This window comes from Coregonus clupeaformis, chromosome 27 (genome assembly GCF_020615455.1).
Source record: "Coregonus clupeaformis isolate EN_2021a chromosome 27, ASM2061545v1, whole genome shotgun sequence".
NCBI lineage: Eukaryota > Metazoa > Chordata > Actinopteri > Salmoniformes > Salmonidae > Coregonus > Coregonus clupeaformis.
The window spans coordinates 20,497,104-20,511,109 of NC_059218.1; the positions used below are offsets into that span (position 1 = coordinate 20,497,104).

The 14,006-nt window shown below is 45.0% G+C and overlaps 1 protein-coding gene across 1 annotated transcript in view; it reads left to right on the forward strand.

Annotated features, from left to right (window-relative positions):
• The window catches only part of LOC121541606 (patatin-like phospholipase domain-containing protein 7), a 39,318-nt gene extending 25,656 nt beyond the window's left edge, over nucleotides 1-13,662 (forward strand). Inside the window, 16 exon segments of the mRNA XM_041850752.2 lie at nucleotides 32-181; nucleotides 705-768; nucleotides 918-1,086; nucleotides 2,501-2,516; nucleotides 2,519-2,682; nucleotides 3,762-3,880; nucleotides 6,118-6,274; nucleotides 6,782-6,898; nucleotides 7,217-7,286; nucleotides 7,609-7,725; nucleotides 9,602-9,750; nucleotides 10,145-10,297; nucleotides 10,471-10,590; nucleotides 10,859-10,946; nucleotides 11,581-11,699; nucleotides 12,015-13,662. Of these exon segments, the coding sequence (XP_041706686.2) occupies nucleotides 32-181; nucleotides 705-768; nucleotides 918-1,086; nucleotides 2,501-2,516; nucleotides 2,519-2,682; nucleotides 3,762-3,880; nucleotides 6,118-6,274; nucleotides 6,782-6,898; nucleotides 7,217-7,286; nucleotides 7,609-7,725; nucleotides 9,602-9,750; nucleotides 10,145-10,297; nucleotides 10,471-10,590; nucleotides 10,859-10,946; nucleotides 11,581-11,699; nucleotides 12,015-12,134 (1,892 nt within the window). The 3' untranslated portion in view covers nucleotides 12,135-13,662.
• Nucleotides 13,663-14,006: the final 344 nt, after the last annotated feature.

Here is a 14,006-nt window from a genome sequence, read left to right on the forward strand (position 1 = left end):
ATCCATGGCTGTGTGTCTGTCCTCCTCCCAGCTCGGAGCCTGGCCCTGCACACCCCAGGCAGTAAGTGGGATGCAGGGAACCCGGCGTCCAACCTGTCCACTGTCACCGTGCTGCCTGTGTCTGAGGAGGTGCCTCTCACAGCCTTCACACTGGAGCTGCAGCACGCACTCATCACCATTGGTAACCACACACACACACACACATTCCACCTCTCTCTTCATCAAGTTAGTTCAAGGCTGTCTAGACAGTGCAGTTCAGCAGTGCTGCCCTTCCATAGATTTCTCAGCTATATAGATAAGGGGGGGGTGACATTGTGTTTATGCCCGGGTGCTCGTTCCTATGATTTAATACTCTGCTGGAGCTGAGTTAATGATCTCCATTCATGGGGACCTTGAATTGTCCGTCCTCCCCAGTAGAAGGAGCTGAGTCTGTGTCAGCGTTGTGCCAGTTCATCGCTTCCAAAGCTTTAGCGCCTTGGGAATGATATGAGTTAGTACGGTTGTACTATGGCTGTGTATTTATTCCTCGTCTCGTTTCTGTTTTATTTATTATCTTTAACTCTGCATTGTTGGAAAAGGACCCGTAAGTAAGCAGTTCACTGTTAGTCGACACCTGTTGTTTACCAAGCATGTGACAAATACAATGTAATTTGATTTAGTTATGCCCTTTCCACAGACCTGACCTAAATTGTCCTTCTTCATAGGCCCCACACTTCTACTGACCAGCGACAGCATCAAGCAGCGCCTGGGAGCGGCCGCACTGGACAGGTGAGCTTGACTGAATGGGTATGTGTGCATCTTGGTCTACCCACATGCATTATAAAGGGTTCTTTATATTTTTAAATAAGTAAATCACTGTCTCTCTCGCACTTCATCCTCTTGTGTCTCTGTCTCTGTCTGTGTTGTCTCTGTGTCAGTGTTCATGAGTATCGTCTGTCCAGTTGGCTGGGCCAGCAGGAGGATATCCACCGCATCGTGCTCTACCAGACCGACTACACCCTGACTCCCTGGACCCAGCGCTGTATCCGCCAGGCCGACTGCATCATCATTGTGGGACTGGGGGAGCAAGACCCCGCTGTGGGGGAGGTAAGGGGGGAACCAGGAGGGACTGGGGGCTCTGGGAGGGGAACTGATTTTGGAAAATGGAATTCTACTGAGCCATCCTATGAGTCTCAGTCACTTGTAACACATTTGGACTGTACAGAATAATTTATGATTTTTATGTGCTTTCACTTAGTGCGACTGGAGACAGATGATTTAGCAATACGTTTGCGTGCGTTTTGCTGAGACTGCAACTACGTGACCACACTTACTAAATTTGCATTGCCTTTGAATATCTTCAGAGGCAGCAAAAGCTTCAGAAGCAGAGGAAAGCGGCCCCTCTCCTGGGGTGTAATCATTAGTATACACCGAGGCAAACAGTTGCAACGAAAACAAGAGTTTCTGTTGGACAAATTCCGGTAGGTTGCTCCCTGTTTTGTCAGACAGACAGACAGACAGATGAGCAGGGGAGACAAACGAACAAAACAGGGAGGGACCTCCCGTTTTTGTTGCAAAACTAGCATTTGGAGAGGTTAGCTAGCTTAGCGTGTTAGCATGATGCTTGGGGAGAGGTTAGCCAGCTTAGCGTATTAGCATGGTGCTTGGGGAGAGGTTAGCTACCTTAGCGTGTTAGCATGGTGCTTGGCAGAGCAGGCCACTGTGTTTGATGTGGGATTAGGGTCAGTGCAGATCCTTAGGTTCTTAAGTCATGTGTTTGCCGTGGGTTTTAAACAGGCTTAATGGCCAAACCTACAATGCATTGTATGTTTCTCAACACTAGAGAGATAGAGAGCAGTGGGGATGGGTCGAGAGAATGAAAGGAGGTAGAGAAGGATGTGGGGGAAGAGGTGGAGATATATATATGAGGGTCTGAGTGGGCCATTTGGAGGAAAAGTAATTGCATCTACTGGAGAGGGAAAAATAGTATTGAAATAAGAATAGGGAAAGAATGGAGGTGTTCTCTTTAAAATGGAGTTGAAGACCGAACTGGAAGGTGGATCAATATTTGTTCATGCAGCAGAATTAGTCATAGCTTCTGGTTGATTGTATCTCCTCCTCACCCTCTCTACCCAGCTCAAACACCGGGTGTGCGTCCCAAATGGCACCCTAGTCCTCACATAGTGCACTACTCCCTATGGGCCCTGGTCAAAAGTAGTGCTCTAAATGGGGGAAACGCTGCCATTTGGGACTTCATCTGGGACTTTGTGGTAAGGAACCTAATGACCGATTTTATACACTGTCTGAGGCTTGGTGGCAGGGTCTGATATGATATCCATTTACTGAGATAAAGAGAGGAAGGCCAACCAGACACAGACTCAAGTGACTTGATACTATTGTGTAAGACACTCCTTTCTTCTCAGTATGTTGTATGCAGTATATGCCTGTTTAATTCTGGACAAACTATGCCCTACTTCTCCTTGGCCAACCTCTAGTTGACCCCTGACCTTTGACCCTGTAGTTGGAGCGGATGCTGGAGGCAGTGCGGTGAGGGCCCAGAAGCAGCTGGTGTTGTTACACAGGGAGGACGGCCCCCCGCCCCAGGGCACTGTGGAGTGGCTCAACATGAGGAGCTGGATCTCTAGACACCTGCACCTCTCCTGCCCACGCAGGGTCTTCTCCAAGAGGAGCCTTCCCAAACTGGTACACACACACACACCTGATCTTCCCAAACTGGGCACACACACATCTGATCTGCCAAAACTGCACACGCAATGTACAATTGGTACATTTTTCTTTAACGCTTTAAACTGCCATTTTTGTATCAGTTTTCCGTTAAATAAATTCCACGTGAATTCACAATGCTGCTGCCAGCAACGGTTTGAGTCTCATGGTGTGTCCCTTTCAGATGGTAAAGCATTTCATCTGTACTACCATTACTGTACCTCAATTCCACCTCGCAAAGTTTGCTTTTCCTTCTCATTTAACTTCTTAATATATTGCCATACAGGACTTCACTGCCGTCACTTGCCTTTCTCTGCCATTTTTTCAACTGTTAACGATGATGACTTAGTGGTGAAGTGTCGACTCCAAAATAATTGACTCCTTGCACGTCGACTCCTGGCATCGACTCCCATTTGAGTGTCAAGATTAGTTTCCGTTAAGAATTGACTCCTAAGATTCAGTATTTTTGGAACGGAGGAGACTGATTAGTTGCCGTACTTCTGAGAACACAAACACTCACACAGAGCGAAGGGGGAGGGGCAGGTCGGCCACCAGGCAGAGCAGACAGTCAGAACCGTGCACTAGGCCAATCTATCAGCAATCAAAGCTGTGTCTCGCAATGGAATGCTGTGTCTCGCAACTTCAGTAAAGCAGGGCCTATCATAAATGAATAGGCTAGGATATTGAGAATGAGCGAGATGCAACACTTCAGTCACACATAGTATCTGCGCATGTGTAATGTTTCGCTTTATGCTGTTCACAGAGTGGTAGCCAGGGCACCAAAACAGCGGAGAAGTTGAGCATCGTGCTTCAACGCTCTTAGTTGTTGTGGAAATACTGTTTATTCTCTGCATTGACGTAAAACAAAAAACCCACAGTTTTTGCGTTAGGGACTTTTCTTAATGCTAAGCATCCCAATTTTGTTTTAACATTTAAATGTTCACGCCCCTAACCCATAACTAAGGAAGAATTGCCTCACAACCCCACAGTTATTTCCAGTGTCCCACCATTTAAGAAATCGTGTTTTAATATCTGCTGTGTGTGGCTCTCCTCTCCAGATTGAGATGTATCAGCGTGTGTTCCAGAAACCAGCTGACCGCCACTCAGACTTCTCCCGCCTGGCCAGGGTCCTGACCGGGAACGCCATCGCCCTTATACTGGGGGGAGGAGGGGCCAGGTACGCCCCAATGACCCCTGATCTCTAACCTCTGACCTCTAGGTCACTGAAATCACTAGGCCCTATGTATAGTCACTATGGTCATTTCTATGAAGCCTTACCGTGTAGTGTAGGGGGTGTGTGTGTTGTCTTTCCTAATGCATGAAACACTCAAAGCAGACTGCTTCCACTTTTCTGCCACATGTAATTCCTTGCTCATTTCATTTTCTCTTCTTCTCGTGTCTTTTTCTCTCTTCTCCTTCTGTTTGTCCTGTTTTTGTGTGTTGTGTTCAGGAGATGTTTCAAGGTTGGTTCCTCTGGTCTCTCTCTCTCAACTTGTGTCTTTTAAATGCTTTGTTCTAATATTTGTCTTGTTCCCCTTGGTGAATTTGGACTCGCGTTAAGCACGCGTAAATGGAAGGTACTTTCCTTTTCATGCCCCTTTCTCTCTGTGTATTCTGACCTTGAACTTAAGTATGAGAATAGCATGCTATTCACCCGCTATTAGTTTGGGGTGATCAAAGAAATGAAGGTGTGGCAGAGGTGTGTCTGCAGATAATCCGTATTCTGACCTTGGTTGAATTATTAGGGGAATTAAGTCATCTTTACACGCGAGGAAACCATGAATAAGGTCGGGCAAACCTACCGGTTCCAAGTGGAAAAAGCATCTACTTTCTTTTTTCCGATAGAATCTCCATGCACTGTAATTTAAACATTTATAATAGCTATTGATTAGAGCTAGGTAAATTAGGAATCTGTTTGGAGAAGGGGATTGTAAATACACATATAGCAATTGTTTTAGAAAATCTTTCCTTATGATATAAATAGCTGTGCCGTTATTCAGAATTGTAATTGTATGCCCTCATAATTTCCAGGGATGAAATTTGGAGACCCAGGCTTTTCTCTGTTTTATTAGACAATTTCTATCATGTTAAATATTAGCCAGTATCGGGAGCCACCGTCCGTAATATCCACATACATTTATAACTGTCACTTTAGTGTTAGTTTCCTTCAATTTGTAGCCTACCTTTCCATTCCGTTTACCTTTTATTTCCTCTGTCACGTCTGTGTAGTTTTTCCGGTGGGTTGCTAGCAATAGTGGATCATATTAGGCTAATGTTGTGCAGTAATTTGGGACATGTAGCTTATTTGAATCATGATGGAACTCAGACCACACGTAGCAGTTTAAACCTGCAGCCTGGCGCACAGTTCACTTCGACTGGACCATTGTCATACAGTTCCATGATTTAGGGTAGATTTATAGGATTATTGTCCAACCCATATTGTACACTTTTTTTTCGACCATCCAATATGTCATGCATTGAACTTAAATATGGCAACTTTCAGGATGAAGCAAACCACTGTATTTTTGATTCCTCAATATATTTTATGCGTAAAGGCTCTTAACCCTGTTTTTTTATAATTCATCAATACTTTCCAAACCCTATAATGTGCCTAAATAATCTACCAAAATATTTTTAAATCTACCAGTTGGTGCTGAAACAGAGACGAATATGCATACGTTTAGATGGCTTTCTTTTATTGATCCATATATTCTGAACCCGTTCTCTCAATGTCTTCTAGTGAGTCTGTCAACAAAACTTTAATTAACGGTACACCGTATTTAAAGGGAAGGCTTAAGATAAATGTACTGAAAACCCTATTGAATGCAAACTCCACGAGAAAATCTGTTGTCCAGCAAGTGGGAAGACTTTCAGTGGTTGAATTATTAAATTTATTCAGCGCGCGCAAGGGAACCACACCTGCAAATCCCGTTACGCACCTGCATAAGGTAAGTCTGAATACCAACTACTGAGAAGTGCGTAGGAAAGGCATGCGTAGGAAAGGCATGCGTAGGATAAGGCGTACATTTCCTAAGTCTGAATCGGGCCCCTTGTGAATTGGTGTGGTACTGGTGTTGACATACGTGGTAGTGTTAAACAAGTTGGTTACTTGGCAGTTACAATCTCTAACAGTACACATAAATGGAGATGAGTTGAGTCTGTTGTGTGAAACCATTTCCAAGAACCTGCAATGCAATCTGTTAGTACACCTGCCAGATACAGGGAAAACTGCAGAGGCTTGTTAGTCATCAGAACCACAAACATGATGATGAAAGCCAAGACATTACCTCAATCTACATTCCTATAAGTTTAATGAGGGAGCTTGTATGTTTATATGTGTTGTCTTTTGGAGTTAACATATTTAAAATGTCTCACTCTCTTTCCTCTCATACTCTCTCTCTCACTGTCTCTCAGGGGCTGTTCTCAGGTGGGTATCATGAATGCTCTGAGTGAGGCAGGGATCCCTGTGGACCTGGTAGGAGGTGTTTCCATCGGTTCCCTGATGGGGGCGCTGTATGCAGAGGACCGCAGTCACAGCCGCATGCGGATGAGGGCGCGAGAGTGGGCTATGGTGAGAGGAACACACCACAGCTAGTCTCTTTCTCAATGTATCTTTCCTCGATTCCTCTGTCATTTTACATTTGACATTTTAGTCATTTAGTAGATGCTCTTATCCAGAGCGACTTACAGGAGCAATTAAGGTTGTGCCTTGCTCAAGGGCACATCAACAGATTTTTTTTAGGTTACTGGCCCAACGCTCTTAACCGCTAGGCTACCTGCCGCCCCCCCTGTCCTCACCGCCTTCTCCAAATGGAAGGACATTGTATCTTTTTATCCAAAATGCCTTGAGAAGGAGGCAAGGAGAGAGGACGCGAGGAATCGAGGAAAGACAAATTGAGAAATATTAATTTGAACTTCACTCAACCTTCATGTGTCACCTATTGGCAAGTGTTTACATTTTGGCCGGTCAACCTTGAAGACACAGTATTTTGACTTCAATGGGACAACTTGGTCAAATAAAGGTGAAATATGCATGTTGTCATCGATTTTTCCCGGTCTACTTGGCGGTGTATTGCAGGAGATGACGTCCATGTTTAAGAAGGTGTTGGATCTGACCTACCCCATCACTTCTATGTTCTCTGGCGCTGCCTTCAACTCCAGCATTTACACAGTGTTCCAGGGCAAGCAGATAGAGGTGAGAAACAAAGAAACCCTCACAGCACAGTTGGAGTTAGACGGTCTTGGGACTCTCTTGTAAAAGGCATTTTTCATCTTAATGTGATCACCTGTGTAAACAGAGTAGATTAAATACATCAATTAAAAAATTGCCTGTTGTATACGGTCTGATAAAGATTTAACTTATTATATCAACCTAATAAGAAAAGGAGCTTGCTTCGAAATGCGTCAGCAATAAATATAATTGAGGGGAATTAAGCTGCCGCCCTGAACCTTCTTTTACAATTGCAATATCAACATGACCATTTAATGACTAGTGGTGCTGTTGTTTGTGCAGGACCTGTGGATCCCTTATTTCAACATCACCACTGACATCACTGCCTCCACCATGAGAGTGCACACTGACGGTTAGGCCTCCAAGCTCTGTGTGTGTCTCTTCTCTCTCTCTCTCTCACCCTCTCTCTCACCCCCTCTCTCACTCTCTCTCTCTCACTCTCTCTCACTCTCTCTCTCTCACCCTCTCTCTCTCACTCTCTCTCTCTCTCTCACCCTCTCTCTCTCTCTCTCACCCTCTCTCTCTCACCCTCTCTCTCTCTCACCCTCTCTCTCTCACACCCTCTCTCTCTCTCACCCTCTTTCCTTCTCTGTTTTAACTGATGAGAAATTGGATTATGAAGAAGGCACCTCTCCCTCTTTTATCCACCTCCATATGTCAATTTCCCCTCTCAGGTTCTCTTTGGAGGTACGTGCGTGCCAGCATGTCTCTCTCTGGCTACCTGCCCCCTCTATGTGACCCTAAAGACGGACACCTGCTGATGGACGGCGGCTACATCAACAACCTGCCAGGTCAGCAACACACACACACACACACGAACACACACTGCAGTGGCAAGGTAAGACAAGGTGGGGATCGGCATAGGTGTTACATATGGTTAAGGCCTCCTTCTCACTCACAAACGCGTACAACACACAGACTACTTCTCTCCTGCTCAGCGATGTACTACTAATTATTATTTGGTGGGTGGTTATATTTGTCCTATGTACAGTGAGGGAATTAAGTATTTGATCCCCTGCTGATTTTGTACGTTTGCCCACTGACAAAGACATGATCAGTCTATAATTTTAATGGTAGGTTTATTTGAACAGTGAGAGACAGAATAACAACCAAAAAATCCAGAAAAACGCATGTCAAAAATGTTATAAATTGATTTGCATTTTAATGAGGGAAATAAGTATTTGACCCCCTCTCAATCAGAAAGATTTCTGGTCCCAGGTGTCTTTTATACAGGTAACGAGCTGAGATTAGGAGCACACTCTTAAAGGGAGTGCTCCTAATCTCAGCTGGTTACCTGTATAAAAGACACCTGTCCTCAGAAGCAATCAATCAATCAGATTCCAAACTCTCCACCATGGCCAAGACCAAAGAGCTCTCCAAGGATGTCAGTGACAAGATTGTAGACCTACACAAGGCTGGAATGGGCTACAAGACCATCGCCAAGCAGCTTGGTGAGAAGGTGACAAAAGTTGGTGCGATTATTCGCAAATGGAAGAAACACAAAATAACTGTCAATTTCCCTCGGCCTGGGGCTCCATGCAAGATCTCACCTCGTGGAGTTGCAATGATCATGAGAACGGTGAGGAATCAGCCCAGAACTACACGGGAGGATCTTGTCAATGATCTCAAGGCAGCAGTTACCATAGTCACCCAGAAAACAATTGGTAACACACTACGCCATGAAGGACTGAAATCCTGCAGCGCCCGCAAGGTCCCCCTGCTCAAGAAAGCACATATACAGGCCCGTCTGAAGTTTGCCAATGAACATCTGAATGATTCAGAGGAGAACTGGGTGAAAGTGTTGTGGTCAGATGAGACCAAAATCGAGCTCTTTGGCATTAACTCAACTCGCCGTGTTTGGAGGAGGAGGAATGCTGCCTATGACCTCAAGAACACCATCCCCACCGTCAAACATGGAGGTGGAAACATTATGCTTTGGGGGTGTTTTTCTGCTAAGGGGACAGGACTACTTCACTGCATCAAAGGGACGATGGACGGGGCCATGTACCGTAAAATCTTGGGTGAGAACCTCCTTCCCTCAGCCAGGGTATTGAAAATGGGTCGTGGATGAGTATTCCAGCATGACAATGACCCAAAACACACGGCCAGGGCAACAAAGGAGTGGCTCAAGAAGAAGCACATTAAGGTCCTGGAGTGGCCTAGCTAGTCTCCAGACCTTAATCCCATAGAAAATCTGTGGAGGGAGCTGAAGGTTCGAGTTGCCAAACGTCAGCCTCGAAACCTTAATGACTTGGAGAAGATCTGCAAAGAGGAGTGGGACAAAATCCCTCCTGAGATGTGTGCAAACCTGGTGACCAACTACAAGAAATGTCTGACTTCTGTGATTGCCAACAAGGGTTTTGCCACCAAGTACTAAGTCGTGTTTTGCAGAGGGGTCAAATACTTATTTCCCTCATTAAAATGCAAATCAATTTATAACATTTATTTACATTTTCTGGATTTTGTTGTTGTTATTCTGTCTCTCACTGTTCAAATAAACCTACCATTAAAATTATAGACTGATCGTGTCTTTGTCAGTGGGCAAACGTACAAAATCAGCAGGGGATCAAATACTTAATTCCCTCACTGTACAAGTGTAAAATGTAAAACTCCTAAATGTTCATTGTTACTGTCTAAGCCCTAAGTCTGCCTCTGCCCCTCTCCCAGCGGACGTGGCTCGCTCCATGGGTGCCAAGGTGGTGATCGCCATAGACGTGGGCAGCCAGGATGAGACCAACCTCACCAACTACGGCGACTCGCTCTCCGGCTGGTGGCTGCTATGGAAACGTCTCAACCCACTGGCAGAGAAAGTCAAGGTGAGCCTCTCTCACAGCACTGTATAGGACTACAGCCTCAGGTACTGTGTAAACCTAAAGATATGGTGTAATTATATGGCATTCATGTTTTGTCCTACTTTGCAATTCATTTCTATGAAATTGTATTGGGTTCATATCGGAGTGAAAACAATGTTGTCGTTCACTAAGAATATTTATGCAATTTTTCAATAACTCGGAATGTATAGGGTTACTTAGTATGTGTCCCAAATGGTACCCTCTTCCCTATTTAGTGCTCTACTTTTGCTCTGGTCAAAAGTTGTGCACTACATAAGGAATAGGGTGCCGTTTTGGACACAATAGACACTGGAGGTATGTGCACAGTTGTAACCCTGCTGTGCTAAGTGTTGTGGTATTTTACCTTTGACCCCTGTAGGTGTTGAACATGGCAGAGATTCAGACGCGGCTGGCATACGTGTGCTGTGTGCGTCAGCTGGAGTCGGTGAAGAGCAGTGACTACTGCGAGTACATCAGACCGCCCATAGACCGCTACCGCACACTGGAGTTTGGCAAGTTCGACGAGATCGCTGTGAGTCTCTCTCGGTCTTTGACTTGGGCAGTCAGTCTCTGTCATTCTCTTTCTCGCTTTTGCTTCCTCTCGCTCACCCCCCCTTTAGCTACATTACATTCAATGTGTGTGAGTATTATGTGTGTGTGTGAGTATTATGTGTGTGTGTGTGTGTGTGTGTGTGTGTCCTGCAGGAGGTGGGCTACCAGCATGGCAAGACGGTGTTTGACGTTTGGAGTCGCAGTGGAGTGGTGGAGAAGATGCTGAAGGACCGCCACCAGGAGGAGTTTCACAACACACACAGCAACAACAACGTGAGGGAGGGAGGGAGGGAGGGAGGGAGGGAGGGAGGGAGGGAGGGAGGGAGCTATAAAGGAAGAAAAACCTCACTCACTATTAGAGAAGGAGTTGCAGACATCATACTTTTACAGAGTTTTGATTATGCCGTTTTTTTAAAGGAGTGCTTTATATATGACTAGATAATGTAGAATTGTGTATTTTAATGCTATTATTCTGAATGATTTCTGTATGAGGCCTCTAGTGAATGACACCTGTGTGCTGTCTGTCCTATGTGATCTGCAGGGACCTGTGACCTGTCCCAATGCCTCCTTCACTGACCTGGCAGAGATCGTGTCCCGCATCGAGCTGGCCAAACCAGCTCTGGTCGACGGTGAGACTGGCAGATGATCTGATCTGCACATAGAGCAGCAGAGTGCTATGGAGGTCAAACAGGCATTATAAGGTGTAGGCCTATAACAACAAGGCCACAGTACCACATGTCCTCTGGGATCCCAGCTATTTGGCAACAAGAGAGGGGAAAGCTGTAACTGTCTTGTTTTAACTGTAAAATGCCTTTTTTTTTATTGCCAGCTGGGAAGAGGCTGCGAGCCAGTAGCTAGTTAGCTGTCGACCTTCCTGTTACCATCACAGCTGGAGTAATTTAATATTTATGTTTTTAATGCCGCTCTGCTAGCTTTTCACCCCCCTCCCCTCTCTTTCATGGGTTTGGCACTCTGCCTCCTGCTGTCCTGGGGAAGATAGAAAATAAGCCTATCTTGTCTTTCTCCTTGCTTGTTGTTGTTGACTATTGTCTGGGCTCTGTGAATGCTGCCACACTCACTTAGCAGATACATTTGTTTCAGAGCGACAAGATGGTTGGTTAAATTATGATTCATATGCAGCTATGACTGTTCCTGTACACACCCCACCTTCCTCCTTTCATCACCCCTATCCACTCTTCATGCACCTTTCCATCTCTCTCCACCCCGCCACGCTTCCCTCTCCATTACCCTTCCTTATCTCAGAGGAGTCCGACTACCCCACAGACTATGAGGAGGAGGCGGTGGAGAGTGCCTACTCAGACTTTGAGCTGTCCAATCACTACAGCGAACACACCACTGAGGGGGAGGAGACTGCAGACACGGTGCGGTGAAGGGTTTCCATTTTCCCATTTGAGTCATTTAGCAGACGCTATTATCCAGAGTGAGTGCATATATTTTTGTACTAGTCCCCCTTGGGAATTGAACCCACAATCCTGGCATTGCAAGCGCCATGCTCTACCAACTGGGCTACACAGGACAATGTTGATGCTTTTTTAACTCTGTATTGCATGACAGTGTAAAATAAGAGGACATTTTAGGACTTGGGCCGTCTTATCACTTTCTCTCTCCTTTTTGAGACTTTTAAGCCTGAGATCAGCCTAATGACATATCAGCTAATCACTGTGTCTCATCCTCAGGATGAAGAGCTGCTGGACATGGGGAGAAGACGTCGCCCTCCTCCCCCAGGCTCTAGCAACGTGAGCCCCCTCTCCTCCCCCCACACCATGCCTACAGCCCCACCCCTTGGAGGAAACTGAGGGGAACCCCACCGCTGAGCGAAGACCAGGCCTAGAGTCACTGAACCCTGACTCTCCGGCTGTCTGTCCCTCCAGCACTAGCGCTAACACAGTGCCTTACAGACCCACAACAAATACAGGACCAAGTCTTTTTACCGGTCTCCAGTCAATGTATGATCCTATTCCCGTCTGAGTTCTGACTGATAATATAAATCATTCTGGTCCAATGGGACACAAGCTGGGAGGTGATGAAGATGTGGCAGTATTTTCTGTAATGGCTGCCTACTGGTTTTTGGAGCTCACACCTTCTGTAAGCCTCCCGTCAGCCTCAGTGTCTGGGGTACTAGGTTGCGATAAAACAAGAAGAAAAGGGGAGACTCTTTCCGGTCATGGGTATGGCCGCAGTTCGGCGGCAATTCGACATGCACAGTGTGACGGGAATGGACACAAAGAAGAAGCGCTCATGCAGCCACTTCAAACAATCCTTTCTTCTGGGTAGCTCCAGTTTATTCTCATCTGTTTTCTGGCTTCAATCAATTAGATGAGGGGGTGGTTAAATGTAAACTACAGTGTTAATGCTATATAGCATTTATATATGCACAGGCACATCCAAGACCGCTGGACAATGGACCAGTGTAACACACAGCTGATTTGACTAATGAATTATTAGCCTTTACGTACCTCTACAGCTAACCTCATAGATGTACTCACACAACATTAAGCAAATCAATGCAATGTATATTTTTTACGTGTGTTTATCCGTGTGGTGCAGTATAAAAGCAGTGCCTTTAACTCAGCTGATATTGATGCTAGCACCAGTAGCCTTACATTGTGTTGTAGATCATGGAAAGTCCCTTTGGTACAGTCCCCTGAGGTTGTAAGGTTGCGTCCCAAATGGCACCCTATTCCTTTTATAGTGCACTACTTTTGACCAGGGCCCATAGGGCTCGGATCAAAAGTATTGCGTTATATAGAGGATAGGATGCCACTTGGGACTCAACAATGGAGCAGAGACCCAGGATGTGTGTGTGAGCATGTCAGTAACAGTAGGTTGTAAGATGAATGTGTTACAGTGTGGAAATCCCTTCGGCTCTTGAAGGTGATACTGTATTGCCAATGTGGTACAATAAACGGGAGCATATTTCATTAATTTGCTAAATGGGAAGTGCTGTTGGATAATGATCGATGACCACAGTAAAATAATTACATGTAATATTTGAATGTGGTGCCACAGTTTATATAAAATGCATGCATATGTTCAGTGAATGGAACAAACCTTTTTGTGACCCTTACTGAACTAAACTGGACAACTTGACTATTTAACACATTTCAAGCTATTTAATTGTGCCTTTGATAGTGACTGACTCATATGCTGATTAGTTGAACTTGAATGTTGAGCACGGTTTGCCAACGACCATGTAAAACAATGAAGGACTCCTGTACCATTGACGTGTTGCTTCTGTGTGGATTATTTGTACCAGATAATTGATGTTTTTGATAATCCAGTGTATAACACTATTTACTAATAATAAACCACTTGGTTAGCTGAGTCTTGATTTTGTCTCTCTTTACATTGTTTGTGTCTATTTTTCCAGCTTTGTACTAATAAGGAGGAGATTTGTTTAAAGGCCCAATGCAGCTGTTAAAAAAAATCTCTATCAAATAATTTCTGGGTAACAATTAAGTACCTTACTGCGATTGTTTTCAATTCAAATAGTCAAAAAGAAACAAAATAGCTTTTTAGCAAGATCAATTTCTCAAGCAATAATTTTTCTGGAACTCTGGGAGTGGTCTGAGTGGGGAGGGGAAAAGTAGCTGTTATTGGCAGAGGTTCTGAACTCTTTCTTATTGGTCTCTTAAAGCAGCAATATTTAACTTTTTTGGCGACCTGAC